Source organism: Mixophyes fleayi, chromosome 5, assembly GCF_038048845.1.
Source record: "Mixophyes fleayi isolate aMixFle1 chromosome 5, aMixFle1.hap1, whole genome shotgun sequence".
Taxonomy (NCBI): Eukaryota; Metazoa; Chordata; class Amphibia; order Anura; family Limnodynastidae; genus Mixophyes; species Mixophyes fleayi.
Window position 1 is genome coordinate 32,978,400 of NC_134406.1, and position 23,209 is coordinate 33,001,608.

General features: G+C 37.0%; 1 protein-coding gene across 1 annotated transcript in view; it reads left to right on the forward strand.

Moving 5' to 3' along the window:
- MYO3A (myosin IIIA) overlaps window positions 1-23,209 on the forward strand; it is a 159,429-nt gene that overhangs the window by 133,333 nt on the left and 2,887 nt on the right. Inside the window, exons 32-34 of the mRNA XM_075211975.1 lie at window positions 2,177-2,280; window positions 16,753-16,793; window positions 21,546-21,677. Coding sequence (XP_075068076.1) covers window positions 2,177-2,280; window positions 16,753-16,793; window positions 21,546-21,677 — 277 coding nt within the window. The remainder of the gene's footprint in view (window positions 1-2,176; window positions 2,281-16,752; window positions 16,794-21,545; window positions 21,678-23,209) is intronic.

Below are 23,209 nucleotides of genomic sequence, written 5' to 3' on the forward strand. Positions count from 1 at the left end.
TAGATATTAATAAAATGCAGTGCCCCTTTAGAAAACTAATAACTAAACCAATCATGCACTGTTCCATGAATTAACCCCTGGATTGCTGGTCTATTCCTCTCTGGATGACTGGCACTTCTTCCATACTCTAGCCGGGCTCCTGGAGGCCTCCCCAATCTAATGATCGTGGCTTGACCCGGCACTTAAAAAACTTCTGAGCAGTAGCAATGGAGCTTCACACAAATCAAGTTTTGCAGCAGAACACGCAAATTAGAGCTGGGATGACAATAGTCAATTAATTCTGCTGTGTGGTACGGCCAAATCAGGGCCCTCTTAAGAACATCTTGGGCTCCCGGGCACAGCAGTGCACCGGGGCCCCTATATATACAAAAAAAATAAAATGATTATATATATGGGCCCTGCAGCCCAGGGGGGCCCGTCGGAGGCAACAACAAAAAAAAAACCTGAAAAAAAAGAAGAAAATACTTACCTTGCGGTCAGCTGGCGATCCGGCTCCCTCCATGGTCTCCTCCTCCGTCATCCTCCGCAATGGATGTCGGGCGGGCGTGATGACGCCCCCGGGCACCTGCTCATTGTGCCCAATGGGATATACGGCCCTGGGCCAAATATCTATCTATCTATCTATCTATCTATCTATCTATCGTATATACATGCTCACATACATTTCTCATCTTCACTGATATGGGAACAATTTTCTGAAAGGTTTATGTAATAGCTTTTAATGCTCTATTACATTATCACTGAAATGTGCATCATATATAGACATGCTCTCTATATCTGTGAGCTGACTGTAGTAGTCGGGAAGGATGGAATGTACCTCAGGAAATCCCTGTGTCCCCAGCCCTCCAGTTCCAGCATAAAGCAGGCTCTCCACTGGGTGTAATTTTCTACCATGCCTGGCTTTGTCTACAGCCCGCTGGACACTTCCACTACTCATGTCACTGTAGTGCCCAAGCATCAGTCAGAAAGTGAACCGTAAGAGGATTAAAAGAAATTGCTGTAATGTCATCTCAGCAAAGACAGAAAGCAGCGTGTTCCACTAATTGTAGTTTGGGGGGGTTAATAACCTCTGCTTGGTAATCATATATGTCATTAGTCATCTAGCTTTGTGTAGTGGATGGTATGAATCATCTCCCCCGAAACCTAAATTATTCATAACTGTCAAACTTTTCTTTCTTTTTTTTTTGTGTAAAGTAAACGACTAATACATGTGCATACTATATAATTATACATTGTCATGTGTGATGTTAATTAGATACTTCTATTTAAAGTGTGATCGGCTCATCCTGTTATTCCACTGTACAGTCATTGGCAGAATATAACTGTAAAGCCGTCTCAGCTGTGTTATCCTTTCCTCTGGTACACTGCCAGTGCAAGGGGTTTTGGTATCAATGTACACTTGCCAAACCCCACCCAAATGCCAAAACATCACCATAACGAATGCTGAATAAAAATAACATGATTTATACTGATGGTTCACTGTAAGTAATTTATATTAGAGAGATGAGCATCTCCCATGTAATAAATATATGTATCCCTATTTTAGGTGTTTACACTACGATCATTAACAAATATTCTCCTAATTAGCTCTCCTTTTTGCATCTTAATATCGATACTTTCCTGCATGTTCTGATGTTGAAAACAGAAATAGGAGCCAGCTATTTTCTAAATTGTGGTGTTTTTATCATAAATTGGTTATTTTTTAGATAATGGTCATTGATTCCTTTACCAGTTTTGTTCAAGCTGGACTTCTCCCAGCACATTGCAGAATGAATCATTATTGTCTACTTATAGATTAAAGAAATTAAGAAAATGCAGAATGCAAATTTATAAATATAGCGTTCCACAGAACTCAAATATTGTATCACTAGAGCTTCACACCTCTGAGACAAGGCCTGGTCTACCACCACTATTTAGCTCATATCTACCTCAGTGGTAGACATTTATAAAAAAAAGTGGTGCAAAGGAAAAAAAATGGGGTTCCCCAAAGCAACTAGCAAGGTGTATGCTTTAGTTGTCTAATATTCACTAGAAAACTAGGATAATTTAATTGCTTGCTATGGATAATAACATCCTTTTTTTTTTTAACCTGTCACCTATTGTTTTATATTTGATGTTTCTGTACATTATTTGCTTTACTATATTTCCTGTTTGTTTTTGGTCTGCACTTCTTTAGTAACTTCAGGACTAGAAGATATTAAACCACAGAGGGTCACAAGAAGACAGAAACCCAAGACATTAAACAGCCCCCATGACTCTACATACTACAATCTGCTACATGTGAGTTACTATGGTTTATTGCATGTTTACAGTATGTTTAGTTAATGTTTTTGTTGAGCAGGATCTCAGCTTACGCAGCTATTCCTCTATACAGCGTTTTATGGAATTAATGTGCTTTGGCATCCCCATAATCTCATGACAGTCATAAGCAATTATAATGTGCTATACTATAATGTGCTATCAATATATAGGAGATCGAGGGCAGGAGAAGGAAGAGAGGTTAGAAGCTGTAATTCTGACTAATACATCAAACATAATGCATCTTACAGCTGACTAGGGTTACAAGGTGAGTGTGGGCTAAGGTTGTTTAGCTGCATAAGTTACTCAATGATGGGGGAAGGATAGGTAATAAAAAAATCAATGTTAATCCATTCAACTAATAGTACATCCATGTATCCTTTGTAGAACAGGTTATTATAACATGTACTTGGTTATCTTGACTATTTTATAGAATTTGTTGTTCAAACATAATTGTAAAATTATTATTTTATTTAAAAAGAAAAAAGTTATTCTCTAAACTCTGAAAATTGTTTTATTGCAACCTTCCCAAACTGATTCACTGACCTGAAATACTGATATTTGTGGAAACGTTATATTCACTGAAATGTTCCTCTTGTCTCACCTAACATCAGATTTAATTTCTATGCCAGTAATTTAACAGTAAAATTGTTCCCATGCAATCTCGACAGTTTAACTGGAGAACAACTATTTTCCACTGCATGACTAATGTGTATATTGTATTATAAATGAGTATAATGTCCTACTGCTGATAACTACATTTCATATTGATACATTTTCAACACAAGTTGCTGTGATATGTAAGGCATCTTGTAAGCCGCAATCCCACATAGAAGTTTTTTTTCTTTAAATGGCAAGCTAAGCACCTTTTAAGCATGCATTTTCTTAGATGTTCTATAAATAATTATCTTCTTTTCAAAATCTCTCTGGAGCTCAGACAAGTATGGGTGCCAGTCACACACACAGACTCAGACTCTCAGCATGTCATGTCTGTAATGGCAGAGGGGGAAGAAGACAGTGCTAGGGGGGCGTTCCAAAATCAATGTGCTTAATACATCATGTGCTGTTATGTGACCATGGTTGCCATGGTAATCATTTGACATTCCAAAGCTTTTCTGCTCAATATATCATGTGCTGCTATGTGACTGTGGTTGCCCTGGTAGTCACGTGACACTGTGAAAAATATGCAGAATCGTCACTATTCATCATTGATAGCAGCATGAGGAAACAAACCAAGGAAAATACACCTAATTTGTTTCATGGTATTGCTGCTTCAACAAATATATATGTAGATTGGTGCATGTCCATACAGACTGGGATTTTTGTAGCGAGTTGGTCACAAATGACTTCTGATTTTGATCAACATTAGGATATCGGTACCATCAGAAAATGTGGTGGACAATGACTGCTATTGCACTGTGTGTACAGTCAATGTCTTAATGACTATCTTTTTCTGACATAAGTGTTTGGATCTCTCCAATTTGACCACATAAAATTGTAGCCAAGTTAGAAATAGATCTGCCTATGTATGGTAGTTTTAGTCTTCACATTTCACATTGCATAAATTTGCTGTTGCCTTCATTTAACAGTATTGTTGTTTGATATCACACATTTTAGCTCAGAATGACTCCCTAACGGGAAGTCTGTTGTGGAAATAAAAAAAATGTTTCCCCAAACAATCTGATCCTTATCTGTTCTTATTGCTAAATTATTCCTGAAGGTTTTCCCTATAGGCATACTAGCTGATGGTATAAAGCAATCTGCTTCTTAGAGAAAGCTGTTTGACACACTCTGTTGTGTAACCTCAGGATAGAAATGAAGCCGTGTGTGGGAAGTGAAAGTTCTCTGTGTCAGGACTAGAAGCAAATGAAAAAGCTGCACCGGATGGTTTGGATTGTTCTGATGAACTGTCTTTGATAGAAGTGGTGCATGAGTTGACACACAATTACTCCCAGTAGGAAGATAATAATGCGACAGGGGCAAAGGTTCCACATGAAAGTGAATGTAACCAGATGTAAAGAAAACTTTAAAGTATTCAGTAGAACAGTCCATATATTTGTGGAAAAACTCACTCACTACAATAGATGAGATTGATTCTAAATATGTATCAGTTAATGATACCCTATGCCTACATTGGTGACCATTTATGAAATTGGAGTAAATTAAAATTTAAGTCAAAATTCAATGAACAATATCTGTAAATTCCATAGTTGTGACTATAGACTTATGACATTCTTCTACTGTTTACTCCAGTTTCTCTTGACTCCACTTCCATAATGGTCCAAAGGAGACTAAGGGCTAGGTTTACTAAGAGTCGAGTTTTGTAGCGGTTTAAAACCGCCACACATCGCCGGCGGTTTAGTGGTCCAAACTGCCGCATTTACTAAAGGGCGGTTTGAGCCTGCGATTTAAAATTGATGGCGATGTGTGGCGGATTAAAAACGCGAAACCACCGCCTTCAAAACTGGCATCCAATAGACAGGACATGACAGTTTTAATACCTACTTTTAAATGGCTTAATAGCTCAAACATGCTGTTTGAGCTATTTTGCCATTCAGAACATAAGAGAAAGCCCCATTGACATTTAAATTATTTAGGCAATCATTATTTATTGATTAAGAGTCAAAAACTTTTTTGATGGGAATTTTTTGTTTCCAATATACTAAGGGGATAAAATTATTTACTTATTATATTATTCGGGCACTATGTAATGCCAAATTGTGCAACATAAATACTTATATCCAGCATTAACAATCAGTTAATATTGTTATATATTATCATTCCCCCCCATAATATAATGCTATAATAGTGTCCCCTTTAAAAGAAAGAAAAAAAACACACATTTCCTCCATAAGTTAATATTAAATAAATGTTGCCCCTTAATCAATAACTAATGATTGCCCAAATCATTTAAAAGTCAATTGTGCTTTCTCTTATATTCTGAATGGCAAAATAGCTCTAGCAGCAGCTGTTTGAGCAACCTCGCCACTCACAACCACCTCTTTTATTTTGGCCCTTTGGATGGCTGTTTTGCGGCAGTTTTGCAAACCCCAGCTTAGTAAATCCGACGGTTTGTATGTTGATTATGGCGAAAATCAGGATGGCGATTTAAAAAGTAGTAGTTTTGAAAAATGTCAATTCTAGCCATTTTAATGGTAGTTTGGGCTGTAGTAAATCCGGCTATATTAAAACCACTGGAAAAATCACAGAAAACCGGTGGTTTCAATAAACTGCCATTTAGTAACTTTAGTCCTAAGTCTATGAATTCGGGCATCCTTCCACTGAAGGCAGGGATCTGTTTTACACAGAGCTCATGCTATCAGCCCTCCAACTGTATGACAAGTAACACTGTGGGCCTGATTCATTAAGACTCGCAAAACAAACATAATCTACGTGTTTTAAAAATGTACATATTACAGGAAAACGCACATCCGTATTTAACTACAAGTGGATCTGGATAAACATCTCTTGTTGAATACGGGTCTAGGCACGCTCTGCATATGCGGCACTTGCCTATTAAGATAGATACAACACACTGCAAAGTATGTACAATAAATATATATATGGATTATAAAGTCGCAGCACAGAGAAAAAAGCATTTCATTATTGTTAGCAGTTAATAATATATTCACTAATGAAAAAAACAGTTTTTAATTTTTTTTCCTTCAATGAAATACATTCATCAGGATGTTATTTATTTCAATAATTACATGCATTTTTACAATTGCTCTTGATTGAAAACACATGTTCTAGCGTGCATACATGACCGTCATCAATATCACTCAGCACTTACACTTTACCTGTAGCTGGTGCAAGTGATACGACAGAAAAACACAAACCTTTAAGATACCCAAAGCTTGAAAAGAGCTCTGCTGTATGCGCTTGAGCTTGGCATGTCCTTACTGTACATTGGCTAGGTGTGTCATCATCATCACCGTTTATTTATATAGCGCCACTAATTCCACAGCGCTGCACAGAGAACTGATTCACATCAGTCCTACTCTATTGGAGCTTACAATCTAAATCCCCTAACATACACACACACACAGACAGAGAGAGACTAAGGGCAATTTAATAGCAGCCAATTAACCTACCAGTATGTTTTTGGAGTGTGGGAGGAAACCGGAGCACTCGGAGGAAACCCACGCAAACACGGGGTGAACATACAAACTCCACACAGATAAGGCCATGGTTGGGAATCTAACTCATGACCCCAGTGCTGTGAGGCAGAAGTGCTAACCACTAAGCCACCGTGCTGCCCGCAAGCCCCATCCCTCTCCGTTACACCCGATACCATAGCCTGTCAGAAGTTTACTTTGCATTCAACCATTAATTGAATGTATTTGCGTTCACTGGCGTATAGTCTGGGCATGCACAGTGCAATTTAAGGCAAAATAAAGCACGTTTTGGCATTTACGTCCTTTAATGATTTAGGCCCTCTGTGTACATAATTAATCTGATTTCTACCATGAATGTGTGTGGACCCCTTATAACCCTATGCTGTCTTTTTTCATACTTTTACAATTTCTGCCTTTGTGACCTTTCCATTAATCTGGACCTGACTGTTAGATGTTTCCTGAGGAAGTTCTTTCAGACACTGGAATGTTATGTTATTTCAGTTAAAGGACATACAAGATGCATTTGTCCACTTAGCTTTACTGATGGCTGTATGAAAACTAATCATTCCTTAATATAGTGAATTTCTTCCAAACATTTCTATCAATCCTGAGGCATTTAGAATGTTTTTATGACAGTCATATTTTCCATCTCTTTTGATGTAATGTAAGCAATGAAATTAAGGCAGAGGGTGGGAGTGGAAGGGCTCTAGAAATGTTGGAGACCCATGCAAAGTTTTGCTATGGGACATGCAAAAACCTAGTTTCTCCCCTGGAAGGGGGGATTGTAAAGTGACTGTAAAGGGAATGGGTCAGGCCCAAAGCTTACAATAAGGGCAGTGTTGATACCAATCAATATGCATTGCAAAGAAAATACACCACACACCTTAGTACTAAAATGCAACATAATATATTTATTTCACCAATGCAATAAAAGTACAGAATCATTGTAAGCATGGTGTTTTTATAGTCATCATACCCAGGGTGACATTATTGTATAAAAAAACGTGGAAAGCCCCATCCAGTTCCCAACCCCTTAAGACAAAATTTGCACAGTTCTTTAAACGCGTTAATATAAGTCCTGTTTGGTGTAGTAAAGCAATTATGAAAATCATACCCATTTTACCCTGCTCTGTTGAGTGCACCAGAAGTTTGAATTCTGGGGATTTGCTTTAAAGGGATTCTATAACCCTATCAAATAAAAAGCCATCCACATTATTTAATTTGGAGCAACTATAAAGCATACCTCCCAACAGTCCCGAATTAGGCAGGAGACTCCTGATTTGATGACTCTGTCTCAACATACCGATTGGGACAGCTTTCTCTAATGGGTGGGAAAGCTGGGAATTATTCTGTTCACTGCTGCTCTGCATGGCGTACATGGCAATGAAGGTGTTTGGAGGGGAGCAGATGTTTGGAGTAGCCTAGCAGTGGAAATGCACTAGGCATGCCCTGCGATATGGCCACAACCCTATCATGGCATGAACCACACCCCATTGTGATATGACCACGCCCTTTACCCCGATGCCACCTACCCAAATGTTGGGAGGTATGATAAAAACTCTGGTACAGTGTGATGAAGAGGGGGTTCCCCATTTATACTGACAGTACGCTGAGGGTATCCTTGCATTAGATTGCCGCGATGAACTAGTCATAAAATTGTGGTGTTCTAAAATGAATGTCTGACATAGAATTGCACCAAATATGTTTCAATGACTGTTTTACTGAACCTGACTCACAAAAGGAAATAAAGAGTAAGAAATAAAATTAAGCAAATGTTGTGTCTCATAAGTACCACACATTACCGTAAAACAGATTATTGTACTGACCCGGTTGTAAAACTCTGTGGAGAATGTCGGCTCTATATAAATAGATGTTAAGAAATGCATAAATAGTATTCTCCTATACATCAGTAATGCATGAATGTCTTGAATTTTGGAGAGTGCTTTCTTGTCTGGTAGTCAGTGACTGGTTGTATCCTTAAGTAGCTCAGCAAAAAAAGCAGAAATGGAAACTGGTACAGCAAGATGTCATCTGTAAAGAGGTACCACATCTAAGATAGACTTGGTGGATATACTGTATATCATGGGTACCTGACATATGCCAAACTCATCTTACTGAAATAACTAGGCACTGGGATGCCTGAATATGTTCTAAACCAGAGTTCCTTAAACACTGTCCTTAGGACCCCTAACAGTGCATGTTTTCCAGGTGACAAGATAAATAATTATACCACCTGTGGATCTGTTACACTGTGTCAGTCAGCAGTGAATACACCTGTGCTAAAGCAAGGAGATATGGAAAGCATGTATTTCGCTTTAACCTGTGGATTACAATTTACTTCCATGGCTTCTGTTTATTGTAAAGTGACCCAAATCTATAGTCATTTCTGCTAAAGCATCTACTATGAACAAGCTGGATTTAGATTGTATGCTCCTTTGAGCAGGGTCATCTCTCCTCCTGTCTTCACCACTTTTAACTCTGCTCTCCAGCTACCTAGCCCTCATCCTCGAGGACCCTCTCCCCCCCCCTCCCCGTCCCCTCTCGCTCCCTCCTCTCCCCTCTGGGGGTTTCCCTGTCATCCGTGCCCTCCCTCTTGGGCTCTGTCATATGCGGACCTTCCCCTCTCCCCTCCCCCCTGCCCTAGCTGTGCATTGAGCTCACTGAGTTACTGTGCTTATTGTTTACTGTACTGTGCTGTCTCACCTCGTATTTTAATTTTGTTTGTCCCTGTATGGCGCTACGGACACCTAGTGGTGCCCTATAAATAAAAATTAATAAATAATAATAATAATTTATCATTGTTTTATCTCTACTGATGTGTGATAAGAATTGTATAATTGCACTAAAAGTCTATCATGATTGACTTGACTAGATAATCTGCTGCAGCAGCAGTTAGTGTAATAGTCTAACTCGTTAGCAATTGGTTGTCTCTCAAAAGTATTTATCCTGTGAAACTCATTTCACTGAAGCACAGTGCTTAACTTCAAAGTGAGATATATTTATTCAGTGACCTATGTGTTGTAGTAGTTTATGTTTGCATAAAACTGATATTGTTGAAACAAAATTCCTAAATTGTTATTTATTTTGTGACATGCTGTATAACCTTGTATATTGAAGGTCTTATGGTATTGCTTTCCTACACTACTGCTACTTATCTGCCACGGTAGTAAAACCTTATGCCGCAAGTAAAGAGAATAAACCCATGAGTTTATGCAGTTTTAACCCTGCGTCCCTTGTTTCATGCCAACACTAACGGGGGGCTTTTGCCTCTCCACCATACCACCGGGCCTGTAGAATCCTTCCTTACACTGCTTCTGGGATGCCAACCATCCACCCCATTACAATATGAACTCTGACTAGTGCACATAATACTTTCAATTGACTTCTTATACTAAAAAACTGTCTATGTTTGAATTCTCCTAATTTATTTACCTATACATCTCATATATAATTATAAAGATCTGCATTTATGGGGGTTTTCTAAAGCCTATAAAGATGAGATTCACTAATTTATACATCATATTCCTGGTAAGTGAGGCGGTAAATACAGTGTGAAAACTTTAATATGAGACTGGAAGTAGGGTACACAAAGCAGTAGAGTTAAAATGTTATTAAATATTAAAATGAAAAGCATAGAAGGTTGGTGACAGCAAGCCATTGCTAGTGAAACTAAGGAATTTCCTACATGCGGGCAGTTTTACGGGAATATGGCAGCAACAATGGGATCTATATTGGTGGCATAAATCCCTAAACAGGACTTAAAAGCAGAGGGGAACACAATCCCTGGAGTCTAGGGGTAATAAGGATGGCAGGCCTAGTGCCTAACTACCCACAAGCTCTAAGGCTGAACAATATGGGTACCCACAAATGATAGCCTGGAACTATATATCCCAAATAGGCCTAGCACATTGCAAGACAGACTTTTAGCCTGAATAACGGTGCCCAAAATAAATTAAACCTCAAGTGTCCTAATATCCACAGCCTTGTGTCCCAACTAACTTCTCCATGGGCCTAGTGTTTGAAAATGTGCCCACGGACCTGGTGCCCAACATTGGTGTTAGTTGGCAATGTGAAAAGTATGAAAATCATCCTTACTTTCTCTGTGCAGAAAACAGTATGTATGTACTGTGAAACACTGAATTACAAAATGCCCAGTGTTACCTAAATATGTTTATATTATTAAACAATATTATATGACCTTATTACAGCAACATTTTTTATAATATTCAAAGAAATATTAAAGAGTTAACATACATTTGAGCTGCATATTTTGCGAGCTGCACAATAAACAAAAATAACAGCATATATAATTACTTTAATGCAGTTTCCTTTTGAAGCTTAATGTAAATCAATGTACATGACATAATTTAAATAAATATTCAAATATTTGAAATTACATCAAAACCAGCATAACCGGAAAGACATATTGTGTCAATACCAATTTAATTTAAATTAATTTCGTCAAAAGCTAAGTAGAAATGAACAGTGGGAGATCAAGTTATTATGGAAAAGTTATTATGGAAAAAATAATGCGAATTTCCATTTAAAATAATTTTCTTTTACTAGATACCTAGAGCTCAATATATGTAATACTTGTTTCCAATTCATGTTTATATAATACATTTTGCTTTATTCCCTAGTTTTAATAGCACTACCAAACTTCTATGCTTTATTATCTTAATCTCTACTGTTTTTTTTGTTTTCTTTATGAGTTTGTATCTTCCTTCTAATTCCATATATATGTTTTCACTCTAATTAACCCCTCATCTACCAGTTCTATTATGTACACTATATGGAGAAAATTATTTGGCCTCACCTGTTGTAATTATTGAAATGAGGTGTTTTAATCAAACCCGTTCCCAGAGGTATATAAAATCAAGCACCTAGCGATGTAGTCTCCATTTGCAAACTTTTGTGATACAAAATTGGTCGTTCTGAAGAGCTCAATGACTTCAACCGTGGTACTGTGATAGGATGCAACCTTTGCAATAAGATGGTTCGTTAAATTTCATCCCTGCTTGATATTCCATGATCAACTGTAAGTGATATTATTAGAAAGTGGACGCGTTTATGGACAACAACAACTCAGCCACGAAGTGGAAGACCACGCAAAATCACAGAGCGAGGTCAATGACTACTAAGGCGCCTGGTGCGTAAAAGTCGCCAACACTCTGCTGATTCCATAGCTGAAGAGTTCTGAACTACATTAATGTAAGCACAAAACCGGTGAGATCGCGAGCCAGGTCTTCTCATCCAACATCGGTGCCTGACCTCATAAATGCTCTACAGAATGAATGGGCACAAATTCCCACAGAAACACTCCAACATCTTGTGGGAAGCCTTCCAAGTGGAAGCTGTTTTCCATTGCAAAAGAGGGACCAACTCCATATTAAAGTATATGTATTTGAATACAATGTCATTACAGTCCCTGTTGGTGTAATGGTCAAGTGTCTGAATACTTTTGTCCGTATAGTGTATATGTTTACATATTTATGGTTATCATCTTTATAAACTTCAGAAATGCACCATAAATGAAAGTAATTATAATAATATTATTATACAGTCATGGAACCTATTATAATTGTTTGCAACATTGGGTTTCTGGATACAGTTTTTTTCCCCCTGTAATTTGGTGTTAACTTTTAACTCCCTCAGACATCCTCTGCTCATTAAATTATTTAGCAGTACTGAATATGGGATTGTTAGAGGTGACACCTGGTACGTATGCTTATGACATCACTAAAGAAAATCAATTATTTACTTATTTATGTATTTACTTGTATTTCACACTGGTCTTTGTAACCTTATTTGGATAATGGGTGTAAACATACTGAGTGATAGCTTTATGCATTCAACTTATTTTTAAAGATTTTCAGCATCATAGACTCATCAGAATGACACAGCTTTTTACTATTAGAAAAAAGCTTCAAGAATTCAAGTCAAATTGTACTGAGTTAGTAAACATTGTTACTTAACTTCTTAATAATAATTATGACTCAAAAGTATGACCGCATCTGTTATCAGGTGATACTCCATTCAACATGCATGACAGACAAATAAGGAACGGACTGCAAATGGTCTCATATATCCAATTATTTACATATCTCTATCTATCTATCTATCTATCTATCTATGTATCTATCTATCTATCTATCTATTTATCTATCTTATTTATGCAGCTGTGATCATTAGTTTACTACTTTAATTATTATTATTGCCATTTATTTATATAGTGCCACTAATTCCGCAGCGCTGTACAGAGAACTCACTCACATCAGTCCCTGCCCCATTGAGGCTTACAGTCTAAATTCCCTAACACACACACACAGACAGACACACACACACACACACACACATAGACTAGGGTAAATTTGTTAGCAGCCAATTAACCTACCAGTATGTTTATAGAGTGTGGGAGGAAACCGGAGCACCCCGAGGAAACCCACGCAAACACGGGGAGAACATACAAACTCCTCACAGATATGGCCATGGTCGGGAATTGAACACATGACCCCAGTGCTGTGAGGCAGAAGTGCTAACCACCGTGCTGCCCTACTACTTAGAAACAATAATTATAACTCTTCAGTCCCTGCCATCGCCGTGAGATTCCCATAAACAGTCTAAGCTTTACTGTTGTACCTTTTCTCAGTGCTATGTATCAGGCACTGACCACAAAACACTTATTCGTGTTCTCATTTCGGGTTAGACTATGGCAACATTGATTGACTATAGCAAATCGACACTGATATTTCTATTTATCTCTCCCCTCTCCAGTTGAAACTAACGGATCTCTTAACAAAATGTTAACCTGCTCAAGCTCACTTTCCATTTCTCTTATTTCTCCAGATTAAACACTGAATAACATATAAGCTGTCTTTACACATGTTTAGAGATCTATACTTTAGCTTTCTTTCCTATATCCCTTTCACTATCTTTCTCCAGGTTTATGGACACCACTTTAACTCCAATCACAACCGTCCCGTTTCCATCTGAATTCATCCCTGTTGTCTTAGTTTATCTTGAACCTTGCTTTCTTACAGCATTCTATGCATCGTACTTGACTACTGTATGTAAAGAATCTTGTCTATCTATATTGGAAACAAAACAATCAACAGTAATCCTGTACTTTTGCTATACCTTACAGTCCCTTTCTCATCAATATAAATAACCAGACCTCCATTTTATTCCATAGACTTTATTGGGATATTTGCTAAAAAAAAATGTCAACACACATTACAGCACACTATAGTGTTGTTACTGATTAAAATAGAACTTGTTTTTGTGTTACATGCATCAACTATAGTGTCATACATTTGTATAGAGCATAGTATCTTCTTATAGCATTTAGGTGTCAGAAAATTGAGTTGTTCAAACTCAACAAGTCTTCCATTTAATACAGTATTTCCTTTGATAATAATGAAAAATTAAATCCTTTATTGTTACATTAAAATTGTGGTCATTCTGAGAGACTCAGGAGTGAAGTTGTATTATTGTCTTGAATATGAATTTTACTGAGACATTTTTTATTTGTAAATCATACTATGTTTTTACATTTCCATTATGCTATATTCCCTGTCATGTTACTGAATGTGCTGTATTTCAAAAGTAGTAGTAGTATTTCAAACTAGTTCATGCAGTTTGTGGTTTTATTTTACAGATACAATTCTTTCCATAAGAGATACAACACACTAACCCTTTACATTAATGCTGTGTGTCACTCTCTGGTTTGAGTGCTTGAACCCAAGCCACTCAGAGTCAAAAACAAACTGGTATCTTGCTTGTTACTACAGTTTGCTGTGAGAGCAATTTCCTGTGTATGGGATCACTTTTGCAAATGTACTTTTGATTTATATCTTACTTTTCTCTGCAGTATAACATCGAGCATATACCATATATGTGGTGGGAAAGTATATACCATGTCAGTGGGTAGGAAGGATTTCAAAAGCAAATAAATTCTGTACATAACTATATATAATCCTCGGAGGCATTTTGATATATATACCTTGTCTCTATCTATCTATCTATCTATCTATCTATCTATCTATCTATCGATATAGATATACAGAGATAGATAGATCGATAGATAGATAGATAGATAGATAGATAGATAGATCGATAGATAGATAGATAGATAGATAGATAGATAGATAGATAGATATAGACAGAGGTAAATATATCCAAAAAGTTGTGGAACCACTTCCATAGACCAATCTGGAGCTCAGTCTGCAGAGAGCCAGAGTGAGTCCACGGGGATCTCAGAAGCCCAGAGAACTTCAGTCCTTAAAGCTCTAAAATAACAGTTTGCTAAATATGATTACAAGGTTCTAGTGGCAAGCATTCAAAAAAAGAATGAGACCACAGTAAAATCTAATACAAGAGGGATTTTTAATTTATCCGATAGAACACTGTCATCAATAAAAATTTCACTATTAAACAAAGGGCTTCATTTTGCCCCCTCCTCAGCTCCAAATTTCTTCAAACTTTTTGTAGAACTTAACAGGTTCACTCGTTCATTGTGCTCTAAGAAATATTGTGCATTAAAAGCTTCTAAAAAAAGACAAAGAGGTTTTTATACCTATTATATTAGATAAAGATGATGATGCTTTGTTGGTTCTGGAGAATTTATTGGAAGAGAATGAAGGGTCTAGTGGAAAAACCACCCCTATCTTTGACCCTGCTGGTCCAACTAATAATCAGCTTACTAAGAGAATTAATCAGTTCAGATGCAAATCTGAGTTCTATCCTACACATGTAAAGGACTCTAGGCAAGCAGTCTATCACTGGAATGGAAGCCCTGACCCCATTGCAATATATATCACAATTGGCAGGAGGCTGGGCAGCAGCAAAGCATACAAGGCCGAAGAGAGAGTTTCAGTTGTGGATGTGCGCGACATGTGATAAACTCACATTCTATCCCTGCATGTCGGTAGTTGCACCCCCTTGAAAGACTGTTTAGGCTTTTAGCTGGTAAGTTGCATTATACATTATCTGATAGAGAGCAACAAAGAAGTAATGTACTGTGATGCTGGGGGCTAAGGTACTTATTTCCTAACAGATCAATTTATTTTGTTGTATGATTATGAATAAAAACACTTTCTTTCAGTCGTGGTTTCCTTCTCAAGCACATTGCTCACCTGCTTGCTCTCCATGAGAAGACTACCTTGAAGGCTAAATCCATTTGCAATATATAGCCAGATTTCCTTTCTGTGTCACAAGTCATATACTATTTTCTTTGCTTCCAGCTTATACAACACGGTTCACTTAATGATTTTTCTCAAGAAGTAGAGCTGATATAAGACAATGAATGTTGCTAGTGAAACACATGTGGTTTGGTTTGCCAAATTAATCAGACTATTGTGCCAATAATTGTATATTTGCGCTATATTGTTTCACTAATGTTCTATTCCTGGTTCAAACAGAAAAAGTTGTTTATATAAATGTTTTGTTGGTAAATTTCTGAAAAATGCTTAAAATGTTAACTTGCTTTGTTTTCATTGTTATGTTCATTAATTAATTTCTTAGTGACTTTTTCAACCACAACCAAATTAATGGCTAAGACTGCTAACAATATGTCTAATTGAACCCCCCTCTTACTTCTCAAGTTACAGGTGAAATAGATATCTGTAACTACCTATGGTAACTTTAAGCCTCTTGCTGATTGTGAAAGCCAACAAACAGCACCCAGTGCAGTTTCACCGAGATATATGATTGCTGTTCTCTTCCCTTATAATCACCTCATTCCTGATCTCAGCAAACTCAAACTGCCTTCCAATGCTTGACCAATAAGAAGCTGTTTGCTGGATTCCTATTAGTTAATGGTGTCACACCCCCTGAAAGGAGCCTCCATTAAAAGCATTGCTAATTAGCCTATGGGGAACATTTGAGTAACAAATAGCAAAAAATGGAGTTATCCTTTATGTTTATCAAATATTCCCCTATGTGCAAACTATCAACAAGTTTGGTTGATTCAAGGCCAAACCAGATCCCATTCAGCGAACACTGAATTATTTTTCTTATGCCTACATATTGACCATGTACTACTTTCATGATATAATGACTCAGATCACTTTACCCATACAGCACAGTGTCAAAATGTAGCTGAAGTTACTTTCTGAAACCTGTGTGACTTATTTTTAAAATAGCGTTATTTGTACAAATGTGCCATAACCAATTTCAACCAACCAAACTTAATTTTTCTGGGACTTTTTGCATAAAATGTATGCAAACATATACTTGGTTGTTATGGGTAACAGCACATTTGTGAACAGAGCAACAATTTACTGAATATTGAATTATTTATTATTTAGTAAATGATTGTTATTTATTATTTTCTCAGTTGCCATATAAAGATGAAAAACGAAAACCAAGAAAGGAAGGGTGAGTTAATATTTCTCCTTAATGTAAAAAAATGTTCAGAATGGAATATTCTTTCCACATTTGCCAGTGACCTGTAAATAATACAAATACCAATGTTCACATAATGTCATTTTATAATTACATTTTTTAGCATATAATTCTATATTACATTTTCCTAGGTTACTGATACATATAGAGTTTTGCTGAAAGTATTACACGCATGGTTGAGTATTGTCTATGAGCATACATGTTTAAGGGATTTGACATTAACATGTGCTTAATCATTTAATTTAGAATCAGATTTATAGAACTGAATGTAAATAACAGATTATTAAATTTGTTCCACCTTGTAGTTGAGTTTTGATGTTAATTTTTCAGTAATAAAAATATATGCTAAAAATATAAATGATGCACACATATTTAATATACATTGTTATAGGAACATACTCATGTAGTATTTAAGTTTTGTGCGGACAGCAATATCCGACACATAATAATGTTATATAATGAATTTGTTGAGCTGCCCACGGAGTTGGATTAATAGATATTCAATAAATATTCTATGGCAGACTTGCTTAAATATTTTATTTGTTAACATATATTATTTTCTGGAGGTTGGGTTCCCCTAGCTGATTGCTTCATTTAACACTATCAGGAAAGATTGAATCAATAAGCATTCCTAGCCAATGATGGTGCCATGCTATTGGATGTGAGGTGATCAGATGATGTTTATATGACATCAAGAGCCGCACTCTATGGCCAGAAACACCGACTGGTACTGTCTCTTCCGGCCAACGGCAATAATTATAGGGGAGTCCAACCTCTTTAATAAGTAGACAGATTAAAGTGGTGCCATAATCCATGTTTTTTCTTTGGTCTCAACATACACAGCACTGTCCATTTTAAGAGATATCATGACAGTCAGATAAAAATAAGGCTGTAAAACTCATAAGACAGTATTATTATATTTTATTAATAAAGCTCTGACTTATGCAGTGCTGTACATTGAGGGAATCATGACACAAATTAGATAGAATGAGATGAAGCATAAGGTGAAGACGGCCCTGCCCAAAGGAGCTTACAATCTAAGAGGAGTGGGAAACATTTCATACATTAGTTTGAGGAATAACAATTGTAGCTGGTGGTGGGGAAAATGCATGTGGATATTGTAAGGTAGCGTCATTATCACCGCCATTCATAAAGCAGTGATTGGTGACTGGCATTTCTGTACAGCAAGCGGTGGTGTGACATGGATGGAATGAGGAAAGACAACAGAAGGCAGAGACACAAAACATGAACCAGTCACTGTTACACTTGACATGGCCAAAAGTATATGGTTCTAATTGTGTGTTCGGCCATTTCAGTCACACCCATTGCTATCAGGTGTATAAAATCCAGCACGCAGCCATGTAATCTTCATATTCAAACATAAGCAGTAGAATGGGACATACTATTGAACTTTGTGACTTTCGACATGGCACTGTCACAGGATGTCATAGGATGTTTCCTTTCCAACAAGCCAAACTTTTGCCCTGTAAGAGCTGCCCCGTTCAACTGTAAGTGTTGATATTGTGAACTGGAAAAGTCTTACTATCAAGTTCAAAATGCCTCTGGAAGCAACATCAGCACAAGGACTATTCATCGAGAGCTTTATGCATTGGGTTTCCATGGCTGAAAAGCTGCACACAAGCCTCAGATCACCATGCACAATGTCAAATTTCGACCAGAGTGTTGCACACCGCCATTGGACTCTGGAGCAGTGCGGTCTCTAGGGTGATGAATCACGCTTTGCCAGCTGGCAGTCTGGCGGATGAATCTGGGTTTGGTGAATGACAGGAGATCTTCCTACCCAAATGCATAATGCCAACTGTAAAGTTTGGAGGAAAAATTGTTTGGGGCTATTTTTTAGGGCTTGGTTTGGGCCCCTTATTTTGCAGTGAAGGTAAAATCTTAAATTTACAGCATACAATCACATTTTAAATAAGGTTATTTCCTGTTTCAGCATGATAGTGCACAAAGCAAAGTCCATCAGAAAATGTTTTCCCAGGTTTGGTGTAGAAATACTTGACTTGACCCCGACGGCAACCATATCAAACTCCTGTGTGATGACCTGGAAAACTGACTGTGAGACAGACCTTATCACTTAACATCAGTGTCTGACCTCACCAATGCTCTTGTGGCTGAATCGATCCGAATCTCCGCAGCCATGTTCCAAAATCTAGTGGAAATCTTTCCCAATAGTCTAAAGGCTGCTATAGCAGCAAAATAACTCCATATTACTATCCATGGTTTTTGAAATGAGATATTCAAACAGCACATGTGGATGTAAAGTCTAGGGTATATTTACTAAACTGCGGTTTTGAAAAAGTGGAGATGTTGCTTATAGCAGCCAATCGCATTCTAGTTATCATTTATTTAGTACATTCTACAAAATGACAGCTAGAATCTGATTGGTTGCTATAGGCAACTTCTCCCCTTTTTCAAATCTACAGTTTAGTAAATATACCACTAGGTGTCCACATTCTTTTGGCCATGTAGTGTATTATCACATAAACAAAAACAAGTGGTTATTAAAGTTGACTGACTTATTTGGCCTTCATATAAGTACGACAATAAGTACCATATTGTTATTATGCCTACCATTAAATTTTCTAACAAACTGTCAGGATTAAAAAATTTAAATAAACAATAAAATAATAACTAATAATAATAGCTAGGTAACATAATGAATTCCCTCTTACAAAGTGAAGGATGGCCTTTAAACCACATCATCTAGCAGTTCCAAGTATCAGAAATGTTGTTAATTAATTTAAGTTACTGTATTTGTCTGCTACATTGAAAAGTTTAAAGTATAACAGAATAAGATATTAGTGAAAGTCAGGCTTTTCTCAAAATAATTTGGACTATTAAGTGAAGCTGCAAAAATGTAAGCTTGTAGAGTAAATTTCATTTTGTAAAACAATTCTCATGTTCTAACATTGTTTTGTATGGCAACAAAACACCCACAAGGGTGATAGTTCGGCGCTCTCAGGAATAGGAAATATATGGTATAAAATCATATATAAAAATACATATAACAATTAGTAAAGCAGCAACTCAAAATAAAATCCTTCCAATATGGATGTATGTCAGTGCTAGCAAGAAATAAAGCACTAGTAGTGATATTTATCAGGATCACTTAAAACCCCTGCAGCACATTCAAGGGCTATTGACACCTTAAAAACCAAAAATAAAAATGGTGCTGGGATATTATAGATCATCCAAATAAATACATAGAAAAATGTATAAAGCCTGGGTATACTCCCAGATATAGAATTTAATAAATCACCAAATGTATGTCTGTATGTCTATACATTTGGTGATTTATTAAATTCTATATCTGGGAGTATACCCAGGCTTTACACATTTTTCTATGTATTTATTTGGATGATCTATAATATCCCAGCACCATTTTTATTTTTTATAATTGTTTTGTATGGGTTTGCTCATGGCCATGTCAAGTTGTGATAATTGTGGGCCAGGGTCTGATTTGTGGGGCATTTGGGGCCTGGGTCTGATAGAGAAACATTAAACTCAAACTCCATGCGTACCTTTACTCTGGCCACATCTGTATGCCAGATGCATATTATCATCAGCTATTTATATAGCGCCACTAATTCCTCAGTGCTGTGCAGAGAACTCACTCACATCAGTCCCTGCCCTACTGGAGCTTACAGTCTAGATTCCCTAACATACACACATAGAGAGAGACTAGGGTCAATTTAATAGCAGCCAATTAACCTACTAGCATGTTTTTGGAGTGTGGGAGGAAACTTACGCAAACACATACAAACTCCACACAAATAAGGCCATGGTCAGGAATCTAACTCATGATCCCAGTGCTGTGAGACTGAAGTGCAAACCACTAAGCCAATGTGCTGCCCATAAACTTTAAATTCCCATACTGGGAGTCGAACCCGGGCCGCCTGGGTGAAAATCAGGAATCACTTATTTTATATAGCGCCACCAATTCTGTGGCGCTGTACAAATGTATATGCGGATCAAAATCAATTCCAACATAGGACAACCCTTTGAAGAGACCAGGGTCCAAGGGTTTGTATGCAGAACTTTGAAGTTATGTTTATACTTTTGTTGGGATGTCAATCCCATTTCAGCCCTCAATTTTGTAGAATAGTTGTCCAGTTCATTTGCATGGGGTCACTTCCCCATGCAAAAAGGGGCATGCACCTATGTATGGGCACAGAGGACAAATGGAAAATCCAAAAATGTCATACCTGAATATCAGAGGTTACATGCGGTTATGTGAATGACATACAGTAAATTCTCTGTACAGCGCTGCAAAATTGGTGGCGCTATATAAGTAAATGATGATGATGGTGTGAATCCTATATAGGTTGTCTCACTACCTTATGGTTCTATCTTTGTTAAATCACTTGCATAAATGATATTTGTTTTATTCAAATCAAGAATCCAGGGATGCTGGTACCAGAACATTTTTTTTTTTTTTAAATTATTTCCTTTTTCCTGCTGAGTATAGAGTTAAATCATTCATTAAGACAATTTCCTGTGCTCTTCCCTCAGCAGTACAAATGTATACATACTTATTATGGGTTATACGTACTGTACCATGTGTTCTTATTGGTGTTCTATCCTAAACCATTGAAGACGCCCCTGCCATCCACATGTTTGGTTGCTCTCAAATGTTCAGCTTTATTCTAGAACTATATTCTAGAACAACAAAATAGACAAAGGCAATTTTCTGTTTTTTCACAGTCAAGGCCAAGTATTGGAATCAGAAGATTACTATAAAGAAATTTATTCCAGCTATTCAGTATCAATAAATAATCCCAAAACACATGATGGTTTTTCTGCTGTGGAATTTTCAATCCTAACCCCAACTAAAAGGTAATGAATGCCTTATTTTTGAAAAAGCAAACTGACTCTGGTCACACCAATCAGTGCTGCTTTTCCTACATTCTGACCAGATAGAAGAGATTAGTTCTATTTACTGTACTGGTCAGAATGTATGAATATAAGGGATGAGAGTACTGTATTGTTTGGCAAGGGCTGTTTCTAGGTTGGTACAAGTAGTGCACTGACACTTGTGAACTCTTACTACGGGGCACGGAGATTGCACTGGAGTGGAGTCATTTGCAAAAATATATTGATTGATTAAATATATTTTTAATAATCACCCTAAACCTTCCCACTTATCTTTATTTCTATATATTTCACTAAATTGTACTAAAATTTAATATGAAATCATTAGCACCTCTATGTGATTTACAAATAACCACAGGTACGTTGGTGTACTATATCCCACTATGTTTTCTGAAATGTAATATTTATTTGTTTTTCCTCTTTTTTGGAGAGGGCACATTATCGAGATTCGTACTTGTGCCATAAGTCCTAGAAATTGCCCTGTTGGTAACGTAAGAAAAATTGTTATGAATAAATTAAAGGCAGAGCCAGATTTACAGTCTAGATGCCTCTAGGTAAGACAATTGTGGTGTTCCAAACTATGCTGAAAGCATTGCAATTGGAGAGAAAGTGTTAAATTCAAAAGCAGAGAAGGTTAACATGCACCCACACTGGGGAGGGGGGGGGGCTAGTACAGTGTGAGGGTTAAAAATAACTGATCTATTTTTACTCTTTAGGTGAGAGATATGGGGCCATTCATTAGGCAACCAGGGCACATGCCTAGGGCCCAGTAACCATGGATTACTAAATTTCATATATGTGATTTTTGACAAACAGAGAGTCAAAAGGGGTCCAAATCAGTATCTCACCTAGGGCCCCATGGGGTCTTAATCAGGCTCCTTCTTCAGGTGCTTGTAGGCATTGGCTAAGTGCGCCTAATTATAAATCTGGTGCTGCTGAAATTATATTAAAGTTAAATGATTGAATGGCTGAACTATACAGTTTATTAAATAACTGCTTATAACAATGACCATATACAAATATAGTATTTCAGATACTGTTACAAGGAGAAGAATTAGCAAATAATAAGAAGGTACAATGATTACAGAAATAATTGCCTATGGTATCTGATTATGAGTGTTCTTGTGGAAAAATTTACAGATAGCTTTCAGATTGTCAGTACAGTTTGGTGCCTTTGAGAAAATAGCCTCCTTTAAAAAGATACATTTAATTTTTCAGATTCCTTGAAATGCTTGTTTGACCTTCAATAGACGGAGTGCAGACAGCATTGCTCTCCGTATTTGTTATGCTGTGTTTTCAGACCTTGCAGAATGCACCTCATACTGGGGCTGGTGCAAAGTTGGTCACAAACTGGGCATAAATCATTGATTATGTATCAATGAAACTTAAAACAAACCTCTCTAATAGAGCAGAACCAACTCCGTGTCTCGTGTACGAAAAAAAGGAAAAAGGTTTTGCTTAAACACACACAGCATAGCATAATATATACCCGAGGG